The 25,072-nt window shown below is 41.7% G+C and overlaps 1 protein-coding gene across 1 annotated transcript; it reads left to right on the top strand.

Moving 5' to 3' along the window:
• Positions 1–1,204: 1,204 nt before the first annotated feature.
• LOC121838119 lies at positions 1,205–5,384 on the top strand. The gene is made up of 2 exons (XM_042294188.1): positions 1,205–1,225; positions 4,240–5,384. The coding sequence occupies exons 1-2, from the start codon at positions 1,205–1,207 to the stop codon at positions 5,260–5,262; spliced, it is 1,044 nt and encodes a 347-aa protein (XP_042150122.1). The 3' UTR covers positions 5,263–5,384.
• Positions 5,385–25,072: the final 19,688 nt, after the last annotated feature.

Raw genomic sequence — 25,072 nt, 5'->3', positions numbered from 1 at the left:
TCGGGAGCTTCGGGACAGCCCCCATCTTGGGTTGTGCCGGTCTTCCGCTAGATGGCGAAACCGAAACTTCCTCCCGCGAATAGCAGCCCACCAGGACCGCTGCACCGTTGGTCACGTGACGATTGGTCCTTTACAGATTCCAGCACACGACCCCATAGCAGTTTAGCTTATCAGCTGTTCGGTCGGTCAAGCGATGAGCGGTCGTTTGCATCTAACTCAATTTTCGTGATACGGCTTCCTGGTGACCAGCTCTCTCCGAGAAGAAATTCTATAGTGTGAACAAGGGGGAACGAGGGTTGCGTCGCTCAGAGCCTCTCAAAGGATGACGAAAAACTCTGTACCTGCCATGCTATGTAGTCTTTTCTTTCTTGTGGTCTCGAAATTCAAGCGTAAAAAATTGTTCTCCAGCCTCCTGTACACTATGTATTAGAACAGAGCAAAAGCAAAGAGGAATGCTCGATAACGCGTATGAAGTTAAGTTTTGTTTTACACGTTCTCTTGTCTTCCTACATGCTTGTGCGCTATTTTATTATGTCGTGTGCGTACCGACTAGCTCAGCTCTCCACATTACTACCACAATGCGCGACCCTGCGAACGCTAACACTACAACGGCTTTCCACCCCCCCCCCCCCCCCCATTTTGCTTACGTATAGTATGCGTGAGCACTAGTGTTTACCGTCTAAGTTGGCGCCTATTGAGAACATAATTAAGTTAACTACTCAACCTTATAAAAGACTTCTACTTTCGAGAATAAGTGGCTGAAAACCTCCGGACTTGTTCGCACTAAATACGTCGCAGTCTGCACGTGCTTCAAGCCATTGTTTCCTCGTCTATTAACTTCAAAAACTGCTCACTTTTAATGCCGCACCTAGATAAATTTAAAATGAAACCTGACACTCTGAACGAAATAATTAATAAATTTGTTAGTTTCAGTTACCCGTAAAAGGGTTCTGGTGGGTAGGCGCCTCAGAATTTAACATATAAAATACAGTTGAGTGTCCTTAATTTTAACTCGAGGGGGACCGAAAATTTGTTTGATTAAAGGAAAGTTTGAAATACCGGGAGTGTTTTGCCATACAGACGTATAGGACGGGACCTGCATGTTAGTTTGAATTATCCAGAAGTTTGAATTAACGAGATTTGACGTATATGTTTTTTTTCCAAAGGAATGGAAACAAACAGCTGTACTACTTTAACTGCGGACATGTACATGTTACCGCAAAAAGTAGCCAAATATCGTTACTCGTTACTCGCTCGAAAAGTAACGAAATACGTTACTCGTTACTGAGTATCAAAAGGAATGCCTTACTTTACCTCAAAAGTAGTGAGTTACTTTTTTCCAGAGATGGCAAAATTTCTTTCAAAAGTTAATTAAATTCCATTACTAATTATTTTTCTGAAAACTGGACAACGTAATTAAATTACATTACAAATTACCCCGAAATAAATTTAATGACATTACATGACAATTACATTCCAAGTGTAATCAAATTACTTTGAAATTACTTTGACATTACTTTTGAATACCTTGAGGCAGCAATTTGTGCAAATTTTATTTACCGTATACACCAGCACAGTGTTTACAAGACGGGCCCTCGTTTGTCTACACATTGCGTGTGCAGCAACCAGATCCAGGAGAAGCTAGGCGCAGCGCATGCGCAGTTCCGACAGCAGCGCCACCGCAGTGATGTGACGTCAAAGAGATGAGTTGGTCTACATGTATCAGAGCTCAGATCTTCCTGTTTACACCGGAACAACCTTATGTGCCTCAAAGTGAACCATACTGAACAGTGGTTTTGCTGGCGTACACGGCATAAGTGTTAAACAAGATGAATAGCTTCTTTAGGTGTGGCTCAGAAAGACAGTCGACACACCGGTTTCGCTGTTCATTCAACGGTTAAGGTTTTCACTAAAAGGGTTATATGTTTCCGTCTTCCTGATTTAGACGTTGTTGTCCGAGTCAGTTTCTTTTTTAAATCGGGCAATGGCAGCTCGTTCTTAGTCGTCACGTGAAACGTTTCCCTTCAGTCTTGGACACAGTCAAATACTATTCTTTCAAGAGCCTATTCTCGGTCATTCCTTTCAAGGAGCATTTTCCCCAAACACCCGAAGAGCCCAACTAATTGTGCATTGTCAAACAAAGGGCCTGGATAATTGCTAAGCAGAAGCGTCCCCATTTAAGGAATGGCGCGAGCTTCCTAAATTGTGTACCTTCCCAACAAACGGGGGGCGATATCTGCTGTAGGCTTATTCCCGAATAAACTTCCCAAGGGAAGGCAGCGAGACCTACCGCGAGCGGCGCCTGCTTTGCTCGAGGACGCAAGAAAGTTTCTGGAGGTTTCGCAAGGCATTTGGAATTACCTATTTATTCCGGTCGTTTGTTGTTCACTATGGTAGAGCTTACTGTTTGACCTTGCTTTACGAAAGTACAAAGTGGCGATCTGTTTGTCCTGTCTTCTCAGGTTTTAAATTATGTTTAACTCACTGATGATGTGCCCATAGCCTTGTAGCCTATGAGCCATTCATCTCTAAGCTGATGCACTGTCAGCTTAGGGATTAACGGTGGGAGCTAAGAGTTTGTTGGAAAAGTCACACGTCTATCATTTGCCACGTAACCACGCTCTCGTTCATATCCACGCGCAGAGAAAGGGACGGGTCAGGTGATTAAAGGAAGGTGTTTGATTGGTTTTGGTTAACTTGCAGCTCCCGCCGCAATGTCCGCTTAGGGATAAACAAAGTATAGTGTCGTCCTGATGACGCGACGCCGTGAATCTGGCGTGCCTGGAGTTCGTAAACCGTTGCCTTCCAGCGATGTCTACATGTAAGCTTTTCTCTTTCGCCTTTCGAGCCCTCCTTTGTACGTCTGTCCAGCTCTTCGTACAATGCTTTGCGCTCAAGTGGCCGTCGTTTATTTCCTCCGATGCTCCTTTACAACATTTCACTATGCAAAATAATTTTCTTTTTCTTTTTAAAGCTTGCAAAGGAAATTTCTAATTTAGGACAAAAGTAATGTTGAAAGTAATGAGTAATTTTCTCGAAAATACTGCTTAAAAGTAATTCATTACATTACTAAATTACTAGCCTAGAAAAGTAATTCATTACATTACTGATTACTCCAAAAAGTAATGTAATTACTGTAATTCGATTACAGTAATGTCATTAATGCCATCTCTGCTTTTTTCGTTACTTTGGCGACCAAATAGAGAACTGCTTTTGTTTCATGGATTATTGTTTTCTTTTCAGTAGTCGTTGCATTTATGCAGTAGTTGCCTCTCGAAATTTTCATCACTTATGTTTCCCTGCTTCATGGCAACTGCCTCTTCGGCGACGATGAAGAGTGGTTCTACTGACGAGCTCGAAAGTACGGCCGTGTTGTGCTTCAGAAACAGCTGGGGAACCTGGGTTTCCGCTTTCTCTTTTGTTCTTTCTGCTTCTAAAGTTCTAAGTTGACAAAACGTTCCGTGGCTTCCCTCGTTGGCGACCTCCGGGTTTACATTCAGATTGTACACGATTCTAAAAGGTTTAACTAACGAACCTTCTTGTGTTCTCTGGGTGAAGGACATTCCCAGCTGTAGATTTCGACTAATGTGTTCAGCGACAAACGTTGCTACACTGTTGTGTAGTTCTCTTTTGGTTTGCCCACTTGCCTGTGTCGTAACAGACGCATATTTAGGCTGGAAATGAGACGAGGCTGTTTAAACGTTGTTGTACACGTTTCTCCTCAAAAGCAACGAAAAATCGCTAGTCGTTACTTGGCCTTAAAAGTAACTAAGTGCGCTGCCCGTTCCTTTTCTAAAAACATAACTGAATTCATTGAGTGGGCGAGGCGATAGCAGCGAGGACAGTATGCTCAACCGCTGTCTGCTTCTTTCGCAGTTCTTCGTGTCCCTCGCTGTTCCTGTGTACAATGCTACCGCGGCGCACGGATACCAGCTACTGCCGGCGCTTCCTGCTTCGTCAACTGTTCCATGCTGCGTGGTCGACCCGTCTTGTTCGTCCACGGACTTCCTTGCCAGCGGAATTGAGGATGTTCACGGTTTCCTTAACGGCCTACAAACCGTGAATCTGCAAGTCACCCCCGTCGGTGATGCCCTCCTGGATCGTCCAATCATTGAAAGGCCCAGTTCTGTGACGTCGGTTAACGAGGATAGAAAAGCTTCACCGGCATCTTTCCTCTTCAGTGGGCGAGGCGATAGCAGCGAGGACAGTATGCTCAACCGCTGTCTGCTTCTTTCGCAGGTATGTTACCTTCAGAACGCTCATTGTGTACGGTCCGATAATCGCTTTTTACTGCTATTTCCTCGCCCACATGGATACGATCACGGTATTTTTTGTTTTGTTGACCTGTGCTCTCAGCTGGTGTATTGCATCAATAGCCTTCTCCTTAGTGGAGACGTTGAAACGAATCCAGGACCACCAAAAAAAGACAGCAAAAAAACAAAACAAGATAACGTAGTTTCGGTTACAGAGGACTCGAGGGCTGCTAATTCGGGTGAGAGCGATAATGACGGAAGAGATATCGAGAGACAACCCACAGTTTCGGATATGTTTGCTGAATTGCTGGCTGGCCAGAAAAAGATGGCTCAGGACATAGCTGAAATCAAATTATTCCAACAGTCGGTTAACTCCCGATTTGACGCTCTTGAAGCACGAGTGGCTGCCCTCGAGTCGCCTTCTGCCACGCCAAGTGCCCCTTGTACATCTTGTGACAATCTGCTTATAGAGCTTAAGTCATTGTCTGGTGTGGTAGACAGACTCGTCGCGAGGAATGACGACATGGAAAACCGCTCGCGCAGAAATAATCTAATCTTATATGGCCTCACCGAAAGCGCAGACGAAACTAGTGAGTCATTACTCTCTAACGTATCAAAAATATTCTCGGATAAACTGATTATTGACTGCCCACGTATTGAAAGGTGCCATAGAATAGGTCGAAAACACGACGATCGTTCACGTCCTGTCATTATGAAACTCCTTGATTTTCGCGAAAAAATGGAAGTATTGAAAAATTCTTTCAAGCTTAAGGGTTCAGATATTCGTATATCGGAAGACTTCTCTGTTCATGTCCGTTCTGTTCGAAAGAAAATATGGGATGCGACGGCCTCTTTCCGTGACAGTGGCTCCTCCGTTCGCCTTCGATATGATCATGTGTTCATCAATAATGAGCGATATAATTGGGATGTTAAAACTAATACTCTGGTTAAGTGTTCCGACTACTCCGCCCAGTCTACTACCACCGCCCCATCTACTGGTGGTCGTTGACTCGGCCGCGGTTTAAAAGACGGTTTAAGTGAAAATCTTTGTGTCTTGAATGTTAACGCCAGAAGTTTAGTAAACAAGTTCCCCGATTTTCTGTCACTAATTTCTTCCCACTCTGCTCACATTATTGGAGTCACTGAAACATGGTTACATGATAGCATATACGACACCGAAATTACACCCTCTGGTTTCTGCGTGGTTAGAGGTGATAGAAAGTACGGGCGTGGCGGTGGCGTCGCACTCTTTTTAAAGTCCAATATTAAATTTTCAGTTATACAGGGTCCTCCCCAGATTGAATCAGTGTGGTGCAAACTTAATGTGGATAATATATCTTTAGTTGTTGGCGTTGTCTACCGCCCTCCCGGCTCTCCCATTGATCAGTTACATGCTTTATGTGACTTTATGTACGAGCATAACCTGTCTTCTTCCAATTTAATATTAATGGGTGATTTCAATTTACCTGGCATCCAGTGGTCGTCTTTGTCGCTATCTGGTCCTGACGTTCAAATATCTAGAGAGTTAGTGAACTTTTCTTTGTCATTTGGTTTAAAACAGATTGTTCAGGAGAGCACGAGAGAGTCGTCAGTTTTAGATTTGGTATTTCTTAGTATACCTCTTCTAGAAAACCATTTTGAATGTGAAGTCGTTGACGGTATATCAGATCACAGGGCAGTCTTTGTTTCTGTTGCTTATCCTGTCCCTAAAACACGTTTTGTTTACCACACTTTTCCTGATTTTAACCGTGCCGATGATGTGTCCATAATTGACTCATTAAGCTATTCCTTTGAAGTGTTTGAACAACTTAGTATCTCCAGTGACGTGAATGTACTCATTACATTTTTTGAAGACTTGGTTAAATCGTGTATCCAGCGATTTGTGCCACTCAAAACTAAAAAAAGTAACATTGTCAAACCTTGGATAACAAGAGAATTATTACATTTATCGCGACGGGTCGGCAGACTGCGGAGTGGAAAACGTTGCGCTGACCCAGTAAAGTCTGCTCAGTTTATTCAAGCTAAGGAGGAACTCCGACTAAAAACTAATTTCGCGAAGGACTTCTATTTCCGTGTTACCTTACAAAACTTAATAAAATGCAACCCTCGAAAATTCTGGAAATCTATTTTACCAGGCAGCACAATTTCAAAATCGTTTATAATTAACGACGTAACTACTATGGACGCGCTGACAATCGCTACAGCGTTTAATACGTACTTTCAGTCAGTATTTACAGTTGATAATTTCGAAGTTCCTCCTTTTACTCATGTTTCGCAGTCTGCGGTTGACGACATAGATGTGAACGTTCGGGGCGTACTAAACCTGATTTTGAAGTTAGACACTAAAAAAAGTCCTGGTCCTGATGACATTCCTAATTCATTTATTGTCAGGTACTCCCAATGGTGCAGTCGGTATCTCACGGTTATTTTTCAGAAATCACTGTCAACGGCCACAGTTCCTTCATCATGGAAACTCGCAAAAATTATTCCCGTATACAAATCTGGCAACTCACAATCACTGTCAAACTATAGACCAATTTCTATAACGTCACATTCATGCAAATTATTGGAACATATAGTCTACAGGCATGTAATAGAGTTTCTCGATACTAACAATATTTTATGCGATTTCCAACATGGTTTTCGACGCGGTTATAGTACTATGACACAACTAACAGAGTTTGTTCATGATATCGGTCTGTCTCTTGACATCGGTAACCAAGTTGATGCGATATTTATAGATTTGTCAAAGGCTTTCGACACCGTTCCTCATTCTAAACTCCTACACAAGCTTAACCTAATTCTAAATAATCATCACCTTGTGAACTGGATATCCAGTTTTCTTTCCCAACGGTCTCAGTTTGTCTACTTTAACTCATCCAAGTCTAGTACAGTTGACGTATCATCAGGTGTTCCACAAGGGTCAGTTCTTGGACCGCTACTTTTCTTGTTATATATCAATGATTTGCCACGCTGTATTTCCACTAAGGTCCGACTTTACGCTGACGACTGCGTACTATATCATGTGATAAACTCCTCAGATGACCATATAACTCTTAACAATTCTTTCGTGAATTTTTGTACGTGGTGTAAAACCTGGCAAATGAACCTGAATTTTAGTAAAACGGTTTTTATGACCTTTTCTAGGCGTTCATCACCTTCTGTGTTTAATTATTCATTTGACGGGTTATGCCTAGAAAGAGTTTTTGAATATAAATATCTTGGCCTCCTTTTCACGCCTGATTTATCTTGGTCTAAGCACATTGATACGACATGTAACAAATCTCTTAAAAGACTTGGATACCTGCGGCGTACCTTACGTGTGGCACCACAAGATACTAAGCTTTTAACTTATAAAACTTTGATTCGCCCAATCCTCGAATATGGTTCTATTATTTGGTTTCCCTACAAAGAGTCCGATATAAAAAAGGTCGAATCAGTACAAAAGAAATCGGTACGTTTTATTTGTCGTCGGTATGACAGAAACTTTTCTCCTTCTTCTAATCTTTCCGTGTTAGGTCTAAGATTTCTTTCTGAGCGTCGTGGTATCGAGCGCCTAAAGTCTCTGTATTTCATGGTTAACTCATCACGTTTTGACTCGTTACATAACTACATAAAGTTTCTCGAGCCAACTGCAACTAGGAGCCACCATGAATTAAACATTTTACCTTTTCATCCTCGTACTGATATGTTTAAATACAGTTTTTTTCCTCACACCATTGAACGCTGGAATTTATTACCAGGAAACATCCGATCACTACAACCAGATGAATTTCTGTGTGCCGTTGACAGTGGTCCACAGTGATGTCCGGACCGTCTGTGTTTACCTCCCACTCCTGCCATAGCCCCAGTGGGGCTGCAGTATGTATAAATAAATAAATAAATAAATTACTCATTACCGAAGAAATTAACTAGGTAGAAGTAACTCGTTCTCAGTAATGCTTTACGTACATAGTGAAAAAATTGTGAAAACATTGTAAGTCGCCTCCTTGTGGCCTCTTTTCTTCTCGTCCCCTTTCCGAAATACCCCAGTCTCGGGTTAAACAAAACTATGGTTTACGTACATGTCTGGTTAAAAACATGAGCGTTAAAAGTTGCGTACCAGGCATTTCTAAAAAAAAAATGAAGAGATTACGCGTTTTTGAAGACGGTATTGGTAATCCTCGTAAAAAATTTAGCATGTCACTGCTATGTGAAAACTAACTACCTGACGACTATGCTTGTGAATTTACTGTACTAATGTCGATGAGAATTTCGAGACAAAGCATTACGACCACTAAGGCGTTTGACAAATTACTCAAGCACTGAAGAGAATACTTGGAACGTAGGCACTCGAGCGTGACACGCTCGTAATTTATGTATAGAAGACTGAAAGTAAATAGCCACAATAAAGCTTCGACGAACGCATGTGGGATCTGCCATTTCTTTTAAATTCTTGCTTCAGTACAGCTACTGCTGCAGACGCCAGCAGGTATAACGTGTGTAACTACACTTACAACATGCTAAAGCATATATTGACATGTGGAGCATATATTGATGTTTTAACCCAAAGTTTCTAGTTTTTAAGTATTTTGTAACTAACCTGTGAACATTTTGTTTTGCATCATTATCAAGGCGTCAAGCTGTTCATGAGTACAAAAAATAAACAAATGAATAAAATGAATAAAGGAATGCTCCTTGGCGTTTTGGGTAAATTAGCGAAACGTCCATTGTTACGCGAAGTTTCGTAAACTGTTAAAAGTGTGCACGCTTGACATCGTTTATTGTTCATAAGACACTTCTGATTACAAAAAATATTATGCCCTTAATGTGATGATGCACGCCGTCGTTAACTTTAACACACACATTTTTCAATAAACAATCTCTGTATGGTACATATTATGCTACAAACATCAATCTATTTTTTTATCACCGGCATAATAACGATGCTGAAAAAAGTCTGAGTAAAAATAAACATGTGAATATATTCAGAAAAAGCAGATGAGAGACATGTGTAATAAGTATATAAAGTCGCGGTGTCGAATTTGTTTCTGTTGTGATGCGTTCATCTCAACTCAGGCACAGTTTTAGAGTCGAATTTGAATTTTTGATAAAAATTATATTTTGGCAGCATTCCTGAAATAAAAAAGCGTAAACGGCAAGCTGGCGGATTTTTTTGTTTCCATGTTACTGGCCATTGAAGTGGCTGTGGCGAAAACTGACGTTTCTTCAGCTTGTCTGAGACGGCATGTTTGACAACTCACAATGTTATCACTTATGAAACTGTTGCTCTAAGATTCTCTGGAGACAATTGCAAAATTGTTTTCATTGTGGTATTTAAATTTTTAAAAATTATACTTTGGAATAAATAAGAAAAGTTGATCTCTGTCTATTGGATTATTTTTGGTGAATTTGACCATTTTTTACGTATTACCTACAGAGGATATTTTACTGAACTTGATATCATAAAGAAGCCGCGACTTCGTTCTTTGCATTCACTATAAATTTAATATTATATGTAAAAGACAACATTGGTTACATACGTTTGAATTAATCAATGCTTAAAAAAACCTTGCAAGTACAGGACCGAGCTAAAACTAAACACATTGATTCCCCCATTTTTGGAAGTAGTAAGATATAATAGTGGTTTATTATAAATATAATATAAACTGTATTGTACTGTTTGTATGGCCGCAATTAAATCTTAAATATCGTAAAAATGCTAAGTGAATTCACTTTCGCATGGGTACCATAATAAGCAATATGTTGGCATGTATATGATCAATGATCTAATAATCGTTGATCATAATGTACAAGCAGCGCAAAGAAACACGGACGAAGGAGAAGAAACACGCAGACGGGACAAGCGCTTGTACGCAGACCGGAACAGCGCTTGTCCCGTCTGCGTGTTTCTTCTCCTTCGTCCCTGTTTGTTTGCGCTGTTTTTACATTATGATCAACAAATACCAACAAGCCCAACTCTCGACATTGATCTAATAATCATACTTAACATCACATTTAATCATAAAATGAACTGTAATTATACGAATTGCATAAAAACGTTTTTATATTAAGTTGTTACAATACTACAATATATAAAACACAAACAACGCAATACATAAAATGATCAAAAATAAAATGAGATACCAAAAGGTCAAAATAAACATCCCCTGCTGGAAGCGGTGAAAGTAAAGCACATCTATATTAGTTAGCACAAATAGTTTTGTAATGCACACTTTACAAACGTTCCCAAAACTTACTAAGTAAAAGTTTGCACTCCAGGGACTGCCGTTTGGACAATTAAAGTATTGAATTTTATTTACTTATAGGTACATTGAGTTACAAAGCTCGATGATAAGAACTTGTGCTCGATATTCGCTACCAGAGAATTGGAGCAATATTAGTTTATATGAAACACACATCAAATCTGGTTACCTAACATTTAGAACACACCCAAAACACAAAAATTTCACAAATAAAAAACAAGTAAAACATACTTTTTTTTTTCAAAACTTTATACACAGTCATGTTGAAGAAGTCACCGTTTGGAAGAGATTACGGCAGACCATTTTGCTTTTCGCTTACTAAGAATGGCGTTAAAAGTGTCCTACGCAAAATAAAGCCGGTGAATCTTCAGCAAGTGATTTGAAAAGCTTGAGAGATCGTACAAATAAAACAGAAGTGTAAAACTGTGTCGACATGTTTTCGAAGCACGCACTTTAGTTTCATTGACACAAAACATGTTTTACTCTCCGCGTTCAAGTTCTCAGGGATCTTTCTAAGTTCGTGCTGATGTGCGTTTTCGATAGACCACACATGGGACAGAACGCAAGCGGTCCACGGCACGGTACTGGCGCTTCTCTCTGAGACGAAAAGGTGAGTAAAGAAGGCGTGAGAAAAAAAAATAGATTTTAAGCATATTATTAGGAGGAAGCACCTTCTTAGATTCTAGTTCTCTTGCGATGCTGAGGTGAAGTTCGCACATGTCAGAATTCAAGGAATTCACCGTTAAAGACTTGAACGCAGCCGTCTCACTGCCGAGAGCCCACTCCCGTAAGGGCGAAGTGAATTTATTATTGAAACATGTTTGTGTCTCTGCTTTATGGTCCTAGGATATGTGTCCTGACACTCTGGAGTTTTACAAACTCTTTCTAATATGACTGTAGTGTCACCTCGGACCTTCGCTTTGCTCCACACATTTGAGGACTCAATGATCATTGACGCCCTAACCTTCTTCCAGCCCTCCTTCGACTCCTTTTTCGGTAATTAAACGGGCTAACTCATTTCGGTAATTAAAAAAAAACACTATCCTTTTGATTGCATGACTCAGTTTCTCAAAAAGCATTATCACAATATTTCATGACTCAGTTTGTCAACAACGGTTCGCGCGTCGGGTATAAAATTCAACTTCGTAGTTTTTAAATTATGCATTGATGCTTGACTCTGGAGAACACCGCCCACTCCTTCGTACGCCCTTTTTCCGTGCCCTGACTGTGGGTTGACTCACTTCGTAACATTTGTATTCTAGAATTCGTATAACTTGAAACGATACTTGAAGTGGCCTGGAGATCCGTCACAACCCCAAAGGTTGCGTAGCCACAACCTTTGGGGTTGTGGCTACGCAAGAGAAGATCGTCAAAATATTGTTATTCCGATGGTAACCTCGCACGGCACATTGAACCACCATATTCCACTCTTGTCAAGATCGATGTGTAAGATCACGGCACGTGGCTGTAGATTCGCTTTTTTTTAGGCATATGGCACTCCGTTGAGCGCGTCTGATGTAAGAGTAGGGTTTGTATTTAGTCGTCCATTTCTCGAACTTCTTAATTACAGCTGTTGCCTCCAAATGTTTTCATATTGACTCCCAACAAGGCTCCCGTAATTCCAACTTGGGCTCATGTTCAGGTTCAATGCCTGATTTCTCAAAAGAGAGACATTTTCACTTCGAGCACGGTTCACACGTTAACAGGAAGCAGTTTTCCGAAGGACTGTCCCAAAAAACAAACCCTGAACGTCTTCAAATGTCGTGGTCTTTTTTCCCTGTGGCATTTGACAGAGATGTGAAGGAAAGTGAAAAGTTTGGCACAGTTCACACACACACACATTCTGCGCGAAGTGGGAGTTTTTTTAACCCACTTAGGTTAGGTCGAAGAGAGTAAGATCTCGTTAGGCCTTTCGCTGATTCTAGGTTAGCCGTTTTGAACTTTTTGCAGGCTTCAGAAATCGGTCTTAACATGAACCACTTCATGGCGTAGTTGCACGACATCTCACTGTTTCGGGATTTTTCTTGAGCAGTCTGTAGCGTATTACGTTTAATAGGCCAGAGCAAAGCCCTATTATTTTTTTTTCAATTGGATGTCCTTCGCATGGGTCATCTGTCGCCCATACCTACACTTCTCTTCTCAGTTTTCTTGACCCGTCCAGCGTGCTTTGCGGCTTCAGGAATAGCTTTAGATATATATTTTTTTCTTTGAGATCGGAGGGCAATGAAGTTAACAGGCGGTAGAGTTCTATTTGCGATGTGCTTTTGAAATAGGCCACACGCAAAAAGCCCTTTGAAGCCAGCTAGAGACACTGACGGTAGACCGGCGCAGGTTTGATGGCGTGATCCACTAGGCGACCGTCCAACTTACCCCAATTCAGAGCCGGAAATGAAAGTCTGAGGGGAAGTGGTGTCTTCTTCGAAGAAAATGCGCCATGAATTATGCCGGGAGTTTAGGCTTAGCGCGAGCAAACTCACAAATACCGCCTGTTTTTTTCTTTACTCCGCATTGTAAACAATTACCTTGTTTATGCTACGTGCTCAAACGAGTCTTAATATTAGGTCATTAATCATATCGATGCCACAATGTTAGCGAATTCACAATGCATTTTTTACTAGATTCGAGCTTTCATTAGGGACATACAAAACGATATACTCCACTCTCTATTCATATTTCATAATAAACAGCTATTATACCTTACTACTATTACAAAATAAAGAAAATAAAATTGGGTTGTTTTAGAAAATTGATTCCGAATTCGCAAGATTTTTCAAATATTAGTTAATTCAAATCTACGTACAAAATGCTTGCATTTAGATATAATATTGAATTTGTAACGAATAAAAAATGAAGTTTAGGCGTTCTTATGATATCGAGTAAATTAGAATATTTTAAGTACGTAACGCGTAAACAACTGCCCAATTTCGCCCAAAAAATCAAAGAGATGCAGTTCGACATTTTTATTCTCAAATATTCCAAGGTAAATTTTTATTTGCTTAAGTTGCACAGTGAAACATATTTTTAAATTGTCACCAAAGAGTCCTAGTGTAATAGTTTGATAAGTGACAAAAAAGTGAGTGATTAAACATGCCGTCTCCGACAGGCTGAAGAAACGTCAATTCCCACTTTGGCTGCTTCAATGTTCAATGACTTGAAAACGAAAAGTCCGCCAAACTTGCCGTTTATGGTGTTTTTCATGTCAAGAATGGTGTCAAAACATATTTTTTATCAACATTAAAAATTCGACTCTGAAACCATGCCTGAGTTAAGACGAAAACACCCATGTTGTAAATTTTATGACACATTGAGATATATTGACTATTCATCTTGTCACCAGGTGAGTTCTGGCCAGCCTCCAAAAATCAAGCTCTTTCGCATATCTGTCGTGAGATGTATGCCCGCTATTTAAAATAAAAATAAACCTTCATCGATTTTTAGTCAGTACGAAACGTACCGCAGGTTAGTGCGTCAAATGAAAATCCACACAATTTCCTCTATGAAACATGAATTTATCTATGTTCTTGTTTTAAATAAGAATGTATAAGTTTATATATTAGAACATAAGCCAATAAAAATCTTACATCATATATAAATGTCGTGTCTTCTAGTGTCCAATGCAACTGTGTCAATAGACTACTTCCATAAAGCCCTGCATGCAACACGGCGCGCGTTGCACTCTGGGAACTAGTTGGCCAGGGAGGAGGGTGGCATGGTTTCGGTTTCGATCGACACGTCGACAAGAGATTGTTTTCTGGTCCCGAGAGCGTCATTTGTGGTCTCTAAACTAACCTAAATGGCCAGACCTCGAAGCTTTAGCACAAGCCCGAGACGTATAGATTGTCTTAACACATGCTTGTTGTATTTTTGTACTTGAGCCTTCCTGTTAGCGCTGCAATCGATCTATGTGGACGAGCCAGTGCTGGGAGTTTCGACGCTGCGAAGCTCGGGTGCTCAGGGATCTTGCTTGTGTACGAATCAACAAGCTGTAGCAAACAATAAGTATGCATACATCGAGCTCGCGAATTTACATTAGTGTTGTTGATCACGAAGTTTTTTGCTTCGTGCGTCCATAGACGAAATATTTCTTTTTGCAATTACTGTTTTTTTTTTATGTGCCTGAGTATGCGAGGTAAAACTCGGGGGTGTCATTGAAAAGCTCAATTTTAACACACTTCTTATCTCTTATCTGTACTGACCCGCAGCACTGCACGAAGTGAAGTCCCCACACGCTTGCATTTCACTAATATTCAACATCGCGTATGCGCATAATGTTATCCTTCAATCATATAGGCACATTCGCGCATACAAACCGTTTTAAAAATGAAAAAGTCGAGCACTTGTGTGAAGAATGTCGCACCGTTCGCAGGAAGTGCGTCAGACGGGCATGAACCCCTATGCGCACCGCATTGGGGTTCATGCCCGTCCGGCGCACGGTGCGACATTCTTCAGACAAGTGCTCGAACGAATTCAAAGCGCATTTGACGGTTGCTAATGGCCATAATATTTGTTATGTGTTTTCTTTCTTCCTGGCCTGAGTATGCCGAGATAATTTCAGACACACCGTTCCCGGCACAGATCTCGGGCGTCAGTAAAAGCTGGTCCAAAAAGGCTTAGCGAGGAGTAGGGTACGCTTGTTAGGGCCTCCGTCGTAGCTAGCCGATCTCAGCGCTTGCGAAAAGTTAATCTTCTATCAGCATAAAATTTGAGTGGGAGATATATGATGACACGAGGAAGACATCATAGTAACTTTTGTGCAGTAGTGAGGTCGAATTTATTGCGTTTCCTTAAAAGTTAATGCGTAAAAGCTGGCCTCAACTTTGATACCCTGTGAGGATGCGACTCGCTTTTCGCCCAATGAAGTAACAAGAAGCGGACGTTTGGCAAACAAAATGCGTGTAAGGCTCCAGAGGAACAAATTTCAGTTGTACTTCACTGGTACTAGGCGGGATTACTGACATTGAGCTCAAAGATGCACTCGTGGGGTGGAGTGACTAAGCCACGACTTACTACGTTCGCATACGCACGCACAATATCCGGTGTTTTGGGAACCAAGGAAAGTGCCCCGGTCTTCGTTTTGTATCGCTCGAGAATGAGTGTATTGTACGTTCGTGAAAAGTCAGATAATCGAAAACGCAAGCAGCGCGTTCGGTCGCGGCGTGATAGCATGAGATGAAGCTGCTCAGTCGAAACCGAAACTGAGTGGCCAACTAGTTCCCAGAGTGCACTGCATGATATTTCGCCGCGATGGGGCGCGTCGGTTTTGGAAGAAGTCCATTCGCTAAGGCCACCAAACTCCCCACAACCATCGTTTTTCTATTTTCTTTCTCTCCATATAAATTTCTCGTAAAGCGCTGAGATCTCTTGCTGAAGCCCCCAAACAATTATATCTAAAAAAGAAACCTAGATTATTTTTAGCTATATTGATACATGATTAAAGTCAGCGAGCAACGTGAGGAAACTGTAGAACTCGAGTGGCAAGATAGACGCTGAGCTAACAACTCAATATTTCATCACCCCCCCCCCCCGCCCCCCAAGAAAAAAAAAAAAAGAAAGAAGATGACATATAACTAGGGTTCCGTGTTTTGGGTATATACCGATATGTACCTATAATTAACCCCGAGGCGTTTTTTTCTGAATCGGTAAAAAACGAAAAACACCGAATTCAAGCTGCTGAAAAAATGGCAGCTTTGGTGAGAGAATCTTCTAGCCCGCTTTCTTTTCTCGTTAACCCGGAACACAGCCCCAGTGAACTGTCCTTGGGGTTGCCCCTTTCTTTTGAAACCATGTTTATGGCCCCGTTCCCTTCCCTTATCTTTCTTAGCACTACGGTTTTCAAGTCTTTTGCCCAGGCATAGGTTTTCTGGTATATGGAAGGAGGAAAGGCGAAGAGGGGCAGGGGGAAGGGGGAGGGCAAGGAGCAATGCATTGGCAGCTTCTGGAGAGCGCACAGCAAGGAATGACCAGTCTTGTCGAAAGCTTCTTTTTGATTTTCTTGCCATCCCCGTTTCAAGCGCGAACCTGGAGCGTGCGTCTTCTGGACTACGTTTCCTCAGCCGCAAGGAGTGTGCTCCGATGACTGACAACTCTCTGACAATGTGCATGTCAATTTATTTCAACATGTTTCAGTTTTGATATCATGCTTCTAAAATCGTCACGCTTTTTGTGATTTTTCATATGTATGTGCATTGTGTGAAGTGTTTGGTGTGTGCACAATAAACGTGTGTAATGTGAAGTGCGCCGTGGTTTTTCCAGTAATTATGCAGTCGCTTCGCAACACAAGCCCCGGTAATCACCGATTTTTTTTTCAAGCATTGAAATTAAACACCGAAAAACACCGATTCCAATAGAAAAAATAAACACCAATAAACAACCCCCGAATCTGAAGAAAAACGAATACCGAAAACGCGGGACCCTACATATAACCAACAGGCACGTGCTCATGGCATGAAAACTCTAGGGCGCGGGGTGATGATTTCGGCACATAGAATCGTTTCAAACAAAACTTCATTTTCAGATAGTGTAACAGAAGGGTGGTTCACGCCCTTATGAGCTCAACCTCATGACCCTAGAGTTCTCGTGCCATGAGCACATGCCTGTTGGTTATGTGTCACCTTCTTTCTTCTTTTTTTGATAAAATACTGAGTTGTGACTCTAGCGTCTATCCTGTCTTCTGCATTCTACTACAGTTTCCTCGCGTTGCTCGCTTACTTGAACAATGTATAATGCTTACCAACTAGCCCAGCCCACCACCCTTTTACAGCTACATTGAACACAGTGAAGAACAACGCTCAAAAGTAATTTCTTGCATGCCCCCTTTTTTTTTTGTTTGTTAAGGACCTCAAGTATTGCTCTCCCCTTACTCCTCAACTCACAAATTAACACGGGCGCCAGTGAAAAAAAACATTACCTGCATAATGCCCGACGTCCCGTGAAGCTACAGGTGCATATTTGTTGTGGGCACCTCGTTTACAACAAAGATGCAACACAAGCGGTCCTTCATGGAGGTAGGGAGCTCTCGAGAAAACATTACGCCACCGGAGGCGAAACCGGGGAAGACCTTTGGTTTGGAGGGACACGCTCCCAATGATGACCAAAAACGAACGAAACCAAAATACGCTATTGGACGGAAAGGACGGCTGATTTAGCGTCAAAAGCTATTTTGGACATCCTAGGGGCCGTTCCAACCGACCGCGACCTTTGTTTTCGGCTTCCCTTGGGATTTAGTCGTTTGGCTCGTTCGAGCCCGGTATGTAGCCTCTTCTTCCTCCACTGCCATGCTGTTCTCACAAGCAGAGCAAAGGCAAAGACGGACGAAATGAACCAGGTACGAGAGAGAAATCACGGCCCTGTTGACTGCTCCAGGACCTTATATATTCCTCAAGTAAAAGGCCGTGTTCCAAAATTTACTCGATCTTACTCCAGGGTAAGGGCTTCGTACCTTGTCGTTCTGAAACCTACCCGCGTCCAGCGTTGTTCAGACGGCGTTGTCACGTGACACGACCCGCCGGAGTAACTCGAATTCATATGGGTGAGATTTAGAACACAGCAAGAGACGGTCACTCGCAAGTGATTGTTTGCAATTGCGAAAGTAACAAGTATGTTTTCTTTTTCTCTTCGAACTTCCAGGCATGGCATAACATATCTAAGTTCAAGGAAGGCACGAACGTGGACAGAGCAAGCTGGAACATGAACGTACTTGTTGGCGGGCTAGTTGGCGATGAACTTTTGGAACCATGGTTAAAAGCGCTAAAAAGACGGACACAAGAGAGAAGACAAACACGGGATCTCTCGTCTTAGTCTTTTCAACGCTTTTAATCGTGGTTCAGAACGACCTGAACCAACTCAGCGACAACCGAAAAACACCGGTGGCGCTGCCTCGACGCAAGAACTAGAGCCGCCTCGGCGGCTCCGAGGCGAAGCTCCGGCCTTCGGATTCCCAAGTGGTGGGTTCGAATCCAGGCCGAGGTCACCGTAATCTGACGGAGGCTTATTGCAGAGAAGGCGCGGTGTAACCGAGCTTTCGGCTGCACGTCAGAAGATCCCCTCTTGGTTGAAATTGATCCTCAGTCCTCCGCTGGGGCGTGCCAGATGCCCTTCGTTAGTTTTTGCACGTAACACCCCCAAATTGGACTTTTGACACGAGTAGTAGAATTAGCAGCGAGAAACAGCAGCCGAACAATAGTACTATTACCGCTGCTATGCTACTCTTTTTGCGCGTTCTGATGAGGGCAGGCATATTAGTTTACCGCTGATGGCGGCTGTGCAAAATCAAAACTTAAATTAAAGTAGCGTTTTACGCAGTTACAGACGTCACCGGCTTACAAATTGTATGACGCAATCTTGTACTTTCCGCACTATAGCATCTTCAATCAAATATTCTTTATTTGGAGACGAATAGAGTACTTATGTATTTTATATCATCATCATCATTTATTATTCCTTGAAGGCCCAGGGGGCATTATACAAGGGACCTTTTATTGCACCTTGATGTTTAGCATTGTTACTTCAAAGTTTTTTTGTTTTATAAATTTCATGAACAGCTATCTTCCATCTGGCGCATAGGAATGCGTTAATTCCATTCTATACATTTCAATGCTTCCCTAGAATGAAAGGCAACATCTGTTTGGTCACTGCATAGCACGCGCATGTTTGTCGCTTCACAAAGCAGGCAAACCAGGCGCGTTGCGCACGAACGCTGAAAATGACACCTACCACAAGCGATTTTCTGGAATGGTACATACATGCTTCGCTAAGTTAACTAAAAACCAAAAGGACCATATGCATGCTACAAGTATAGTTACATGTGCTGGTGTCTGTAACCGTAACTTTTTTTTTTAAATACATCTAAAACAGATGGCACGTTCCTTCAGGTAAGACGAGCGTGTCGGGCACCTGTTCCCACATTCTGAGCAATCTTCATGGTGCTTGAGCAATATCTAAAAAAAATGCATTGCGTGACTTCCTTTTTTTGTTAGTGTGATTGCTTGCTTTTGATAGAAGAATAATGAATTTTCGCTAGCGATTTCAGAGAACTAGCAAGCTGCGGTTTGAACGTACCGAGTTACAAAAACGGTTTTCTCAAAATCAAAATCACTTTCGTTTTTTTCTCTCATAGTTCAGCACGTAAGCCAAGGTCATACTTTGTTCAAATGGAGATTATTAACAGCTCCAGATAGCACGAAAGCCCCTGTTTTCTTGCTGAGAGATGCGACAAAAGCGGGCGCGAGCGATCCCGATGGCCGGCCGCTCTTCTAGTTTTCAGCTGGTGACGTCACGTTTGAACAGCGGGGAAAACTGGGGGAAATCTGGGAAGAACGAGACTAGGTTTCAGAAACGAGCAAAACGTAACATAAAAAAAATGACTTTAGTTAATCTGGGGGAACGAGATAGCATTTCTGAATCAAGAAGCCATTCGCATTCAGTAGATGCCTTGGATTAGAAAGCTCAAACAGTCGGCGGAGTTTCCCTTTCACCACGCCCTTTTATGACCTCCAAAATTGGATGTTATTTCTTACATCATCACCTTTTTTGTAATTCAAAAATTATTATTGGTAATAAGGCTAAGACGGTGTAGCCACGAATGTAAGCCTAGAGGAGGTCTTTAATTTGTACGTCCTAAGGGTGTATCTAGCATTTGAAAGTGTGTTCAATAGAATGGCGGCCGATCCACTGTGCTTATCGTTACATGTTAACCGTATTGACCGGATAGGTTCTATTTCTTGTTTGTAGCGGTTCTCATCATGAGTACTTCAATTCTAAAGCTCGCTTCATCGGTTCCTGGTGCCGTGAGGACCAACTCAGACGCCTAACTGTACAAACAGCTTTGTAACAATTCTGCCAACGATTGTAGCAATCAGAAAATTCCATTTTCAAAAACCACGGAAGCGAGCGCGAAACTTTAAATCTGCCCTTCATGTACAATCTTCGATTACAAGCAGTGTTTAAAGCAACTTGCAGAAACGTTAGTTTTATCTTGTCTCGCATTTAGGAGATACCGCATGAAGTAACGTTTGAACCTAGATGTTGGCCGTAAGCGTTTAGTGAAGGGAATTTCTGCCCACAAACTTGAAGAGAAGGGTAACAGGCGTCTTTCTTCAGTCATAATTTGTTTTTCTTCATGGTCATGAGAAGCTTATAACTTTTTAATGACCCACAAATGCGAATATTACGTTTGAGTCAGAAACGACCTAGATGCTACAAAATTTGTGTCTCGCGTTGGCAACGGAAGAGTTACATGTGAGGAAGTTCCGCGTTTACGTTTCTTTCTTACACGCCGTGCGTTCAGGATCGTTCTGAAGCAGAACACACGATGATACCCAGGAATCTACGAGAACTTTCTAGAAGAAGAGATGGGAAAACTAAGATCCGGGTCGAGAGGGCTTTGGGGTTCGTTCTTCCATGTGCCAGACGCGCGCTTTGCCTACCCAGCCCCGTAAGATGCAACATGTTACGCCATAATCGGCTTCTAAACCATCAGACACGGAAAAAATAAAATAACGGACAAGTCTTGTTCGTTTTTTTTTATTTCCTTCCGGTCTCACATTTTAGATTATGACGTATCTTAACCAGCTGGCCAGCACACATTCGCTTTTCGCAATCTTTCGTCCTGTGTATACGCAAACAACGGACTCGAATAGATTTTGAGTGTTACTACATCGCGCTATGATCATATCTTTGTGTTCGCTTTGATTCTACGAATTTGCAAGCTTGAACGTCTTTCAAATATCCTGTAAGTATAATAATCCGTGCTTGTGAAATTGCTTGCAAATGCCATGAAAAATAAACATGAACACTAAATTCAAACAAGACTCAGGTAGAATTTCGTTGTAGGAAACAACAAGAAACTCTCTAAAGGTATCGTAACTATATTGTCGCACAAAGATTAAAATTTTCAAAGAAAGGGTCTCTTCTTCTGGCTCGCAGCAGATCAAAACATACATGTTCTTCTACCACGCTTCGTTTTTTTGGAAGAGAGATGATTATACATAAACCTTTGAGGTAAGCCCAATAGTGTTTTGAGAGGTTTTTCCACGACGTATTTGAAATGGTCGCACCTTTTTGATACTTGTTACTACCGGTATTTTGATTGTTTGTTCAGTTTTGCTTCTGCTGTTGTGAGAATCTGTATTTTTATATCTAGGACGTACCTTGGTGGTCATTTCGAGGGATATATGTTTTGAGCAGTGGGTCCCCAGGACGTATTATTCATGCCAGCGACGTTCAGTGTCGTTTGCAAAGGATTACTGCTCTACGGAAGTGTAAAAATATGTTTTATTTGTCTACCCGAAACATGACTATGTAATGGTATACGCGAATCAAATTTGTTCACAGCTAACTACAAAGTGTATCGCCAAGATAAGGACTAGGAGACCACTGGTCCCAACTTCGCCGGTGGCGTACTAATTGGTGCTGAGTCATCTCTTTCGACGCATCTCCTTTTAGATCTTAAAACATATTCCGACTGTGTATGAATAGAAATCAAAGCAGGTGATGGCTTCAGCTACCTAGATGGAAGTTACTACTTCCCACCCCTGTTTGATCAGGTTATCATCGCTGAGCATCTTGAGAAATTTAAAAAAACAAATCATTTTCAGCAGGTACAGAGCACACTTTTATGACGATTTTATTCTTCCAGGTGTAGATGGGTACGTTCGAGCTGTTTATAGCGGCAGCATCATAACAAAAAATAAGGCTTTATTTATTGGACTTTATGAACTTCTGTGGCTTGGATCAACATAACATAATTAAGAATTGCACTGGAAACGTCGTTGACCTTGTTCTGTACAGCGTGTCGGTGGACTCTGCAACTCCTAGTTTAGCCCTCTTAGTGCAGGTGGATGTTTTCCACCCTCCATTCACAATTGAGTTTTGTCTTCCTTGTAAGTAGCCAGCAACGTATCCCTAGTCTACTTACTGTTACTATAAAGGCGATTACCTGAATATATATAAATTCTTCAAAAACTGCGACATTAGCGGCCTGCTTATTTCTGATGTCGAATTGGTGACCGAAACATTTTCTTTAATGGTTAAAGACGGATTTGATCCATTTGTGTCGCAGCGCATTGCAAAATCTTAAATATATCATGAGTGGTTTCTGAAGAGTTTAAAACCTAAATGTGGAAGAAAGATCACTTTCATAGACTTCTCAAACAAAAAGGGATTTTCCTTATGTTTCACTGAGTTCAGTATATACAGGGCCTTAGTGAGAAAATTATATTCGAGGGACAAGCGCCTACACCTTGTCCAGGTAGAGTGTATATAGCTTAAACTGGTGCCCAAAAACCTTTTGGCGATTTGCGAAAAAGCACATTCGCAATTCTAACCAAAGCATTTGTTTGCTACAGATAACGATGCGAGCTATGTTACGTCTCCTTTAAAAGTTGCGAATATACTTGCTACTTACTTCAGTAGCTGTTACTCAACCAGCCAGGGTATTGCTCCGCCTCAAGAAGTTAAGACTAACTGCCATGACTTCTTGACTGGTATCAGAGTAGATACGACAGAATTTGCAGAAGCAATTAAACAGCTAAAACCAAAGTTTTCTACAGTTGCCGTCTATATTCCATCGTTTATTATAAAAGGCTGCAGTGACATTTTCACAACCGTTTTGTTGCACATCTTTAACCTCTCTCTGAGCTCCGATGTTTTCCCATCACTATGGAAGAAAGCGGTTGTGACACCTATCTTAAAAAGATGCGATAGCTCCGTCACAAGTAATTATCGACCCATATTTTTATTGTCGGGGTTTCCTAAAGTTTTTGAACGGGTTGTGCATTTCCGAAAAATATTACCGCCAAAAGTTTGTATCTTGTCAGCATGGTTTTTGAAAGGATGGTCGGTTGAAAACAATATTTGCTGTTTATTAAACTACTCTACCCCCATTATTTTAAACAGAGGCCAAGTTGATTTTACGCATTTTGACATGTCAAAAGCTTTTGATAAAGTAAATCATGAGTTGTTGTTACACGAATTATTGTCATACGGTTGTTATTCCGAGCTCTGTAACTGGTTAGAAAGTTACTAATCATCTCGTCCAAACGGTGCTCGTATTCATAACAGTTATTCCGACCTTTTATTCTCAACATCCGGTGTCCCTCAAGGATCTATTGTTGGCCCCCTTTAGTTCTTAATCTTTGTCAACGATCTAGCGGCCTGTGTAGATAGTGCTGAGTTACTAATGTTTGCTGATGACATCAAGGCTTTTATGAGTGTAAAGTATCTTGTTGAATGTCATGTTCCGCAACATGATGTCTTACGTGTTGTCCAATGGTGTTCAGCGAATAGCTTATCACTGAATGCCCTGAAAACAAATGTTTTGACTTTCTGCAGGCGTCGCAGTACAGTACACTACGATTACATTATAGAGGGTGTGACTGACAATCAAGCGTGCATCTGTTGTAAAAGACCTTGGCGTGTATCTCGATAATGCATTCAAGTTTACTCCTCACGTGTCCTTTATTGTTCCTAGGGCGACGAGAATGTTGGGTATTATATATGCCGCATTACTCAACCATGCAAGAACCCACTCTCGAGTATTGGTTTGGTTTGTGCCCTAGTTAAGTCTAGACTTGAGTTCGGTTCTGTGGCCTGGAATTCGTTATCAAGAAGACAAGCAATGACCATCGAAAATGTGTAACACAAAGTAATACGTATTGTTTATGATCGCAACTTCCAACGCCTTTTCAGTTAATGCGAAAGCATTAACTCTCATGGAGCGAGCCGACATCATCAGTTTGAAGCTCGAAAACGGCACCTTAAATCCTTTCTCTAAGTGTAACCAGCTCCCAGCTATAAAACCACGCGAAAAGCCTAGACACGGCACCTAGTTTCGCCGATCCCGAAGGAGCAAAGGAGCTGATGAATTTGTGACTGCCTGGGGCTGAGCTGGTTGCAACGTTGCTGGTTGGCCAGGTACGTTCAGCTTGAAAACTTCAAAAGCTGATGAAATTTCTGCTTCGGTCCGATTGGCTGGCACGCGTCGACGAGGCTCCCGTTGGCCGCTGCTGCGAGTCAGTTTCAACGATTGCTCACCCGATGGCGCTGCGTGTCCGCGAGGTAGCGGCTCCACCGTTCCACCCGAAGGTCAGCGCGCTACGCCGTACGCCGCAGACGAAAGAAGCGAAGAGTAGCGTGCGTGGATTTGCATTCACAACTCATAAGAAGCGTTTAGGTACCTCCAGCCTTTTTTTTTTTTTACTACACTTTTCTGCTTAATAAGATTTCGGAGATACCATTGACCAATAGAGCAGCAGAGCGTGACTTAGTTTTTCTGTACAAAATTGTAAATAGCGTATTTGACAGTGCCTTTCTTTTACGTGATGTAAACATTCATGTCCCTCCTCCTTCCACTAGGACCCGCAGTACTTTCAGCATTCACACCATCTGTAAACCATCTCCTCTGTCACGGATACAATCTGCGCTTATCAATATTGAAAATGCTGAACTTGATATATACACTGACATTAAGGTGTTCAGGAACCAAGTGAAAGTGCGTCTTGCCGACCTTTAAATGTGGCGTGTTTGTTGCTTTTTGTTTGAATCCTGCAATTGTGTTTTTCTTTCTTTTTCTGTTCA

The sequence above is a fragment of the Ixodes scapularis genome, unplaced genomic scaffold (genome assembly GCF_016920785.2).
Source record: "Ixodes scapularis isolate PalLabHiFi unplaced genomic scaffold, ASM1692078v2 PGA_scaffold5__190_contigs__length_132052651, whole genome shotgun sequence".
NCBI classification, from domain to species: Eukaryota; Metazoa; Arthropoda; class Arachnida; order Ixodida; family Ixodidae; genus Ixodes; species Ixodes scapularis.
This window is presented reverse-complemented; position numbering and strand designations above follow the sequence as displayed.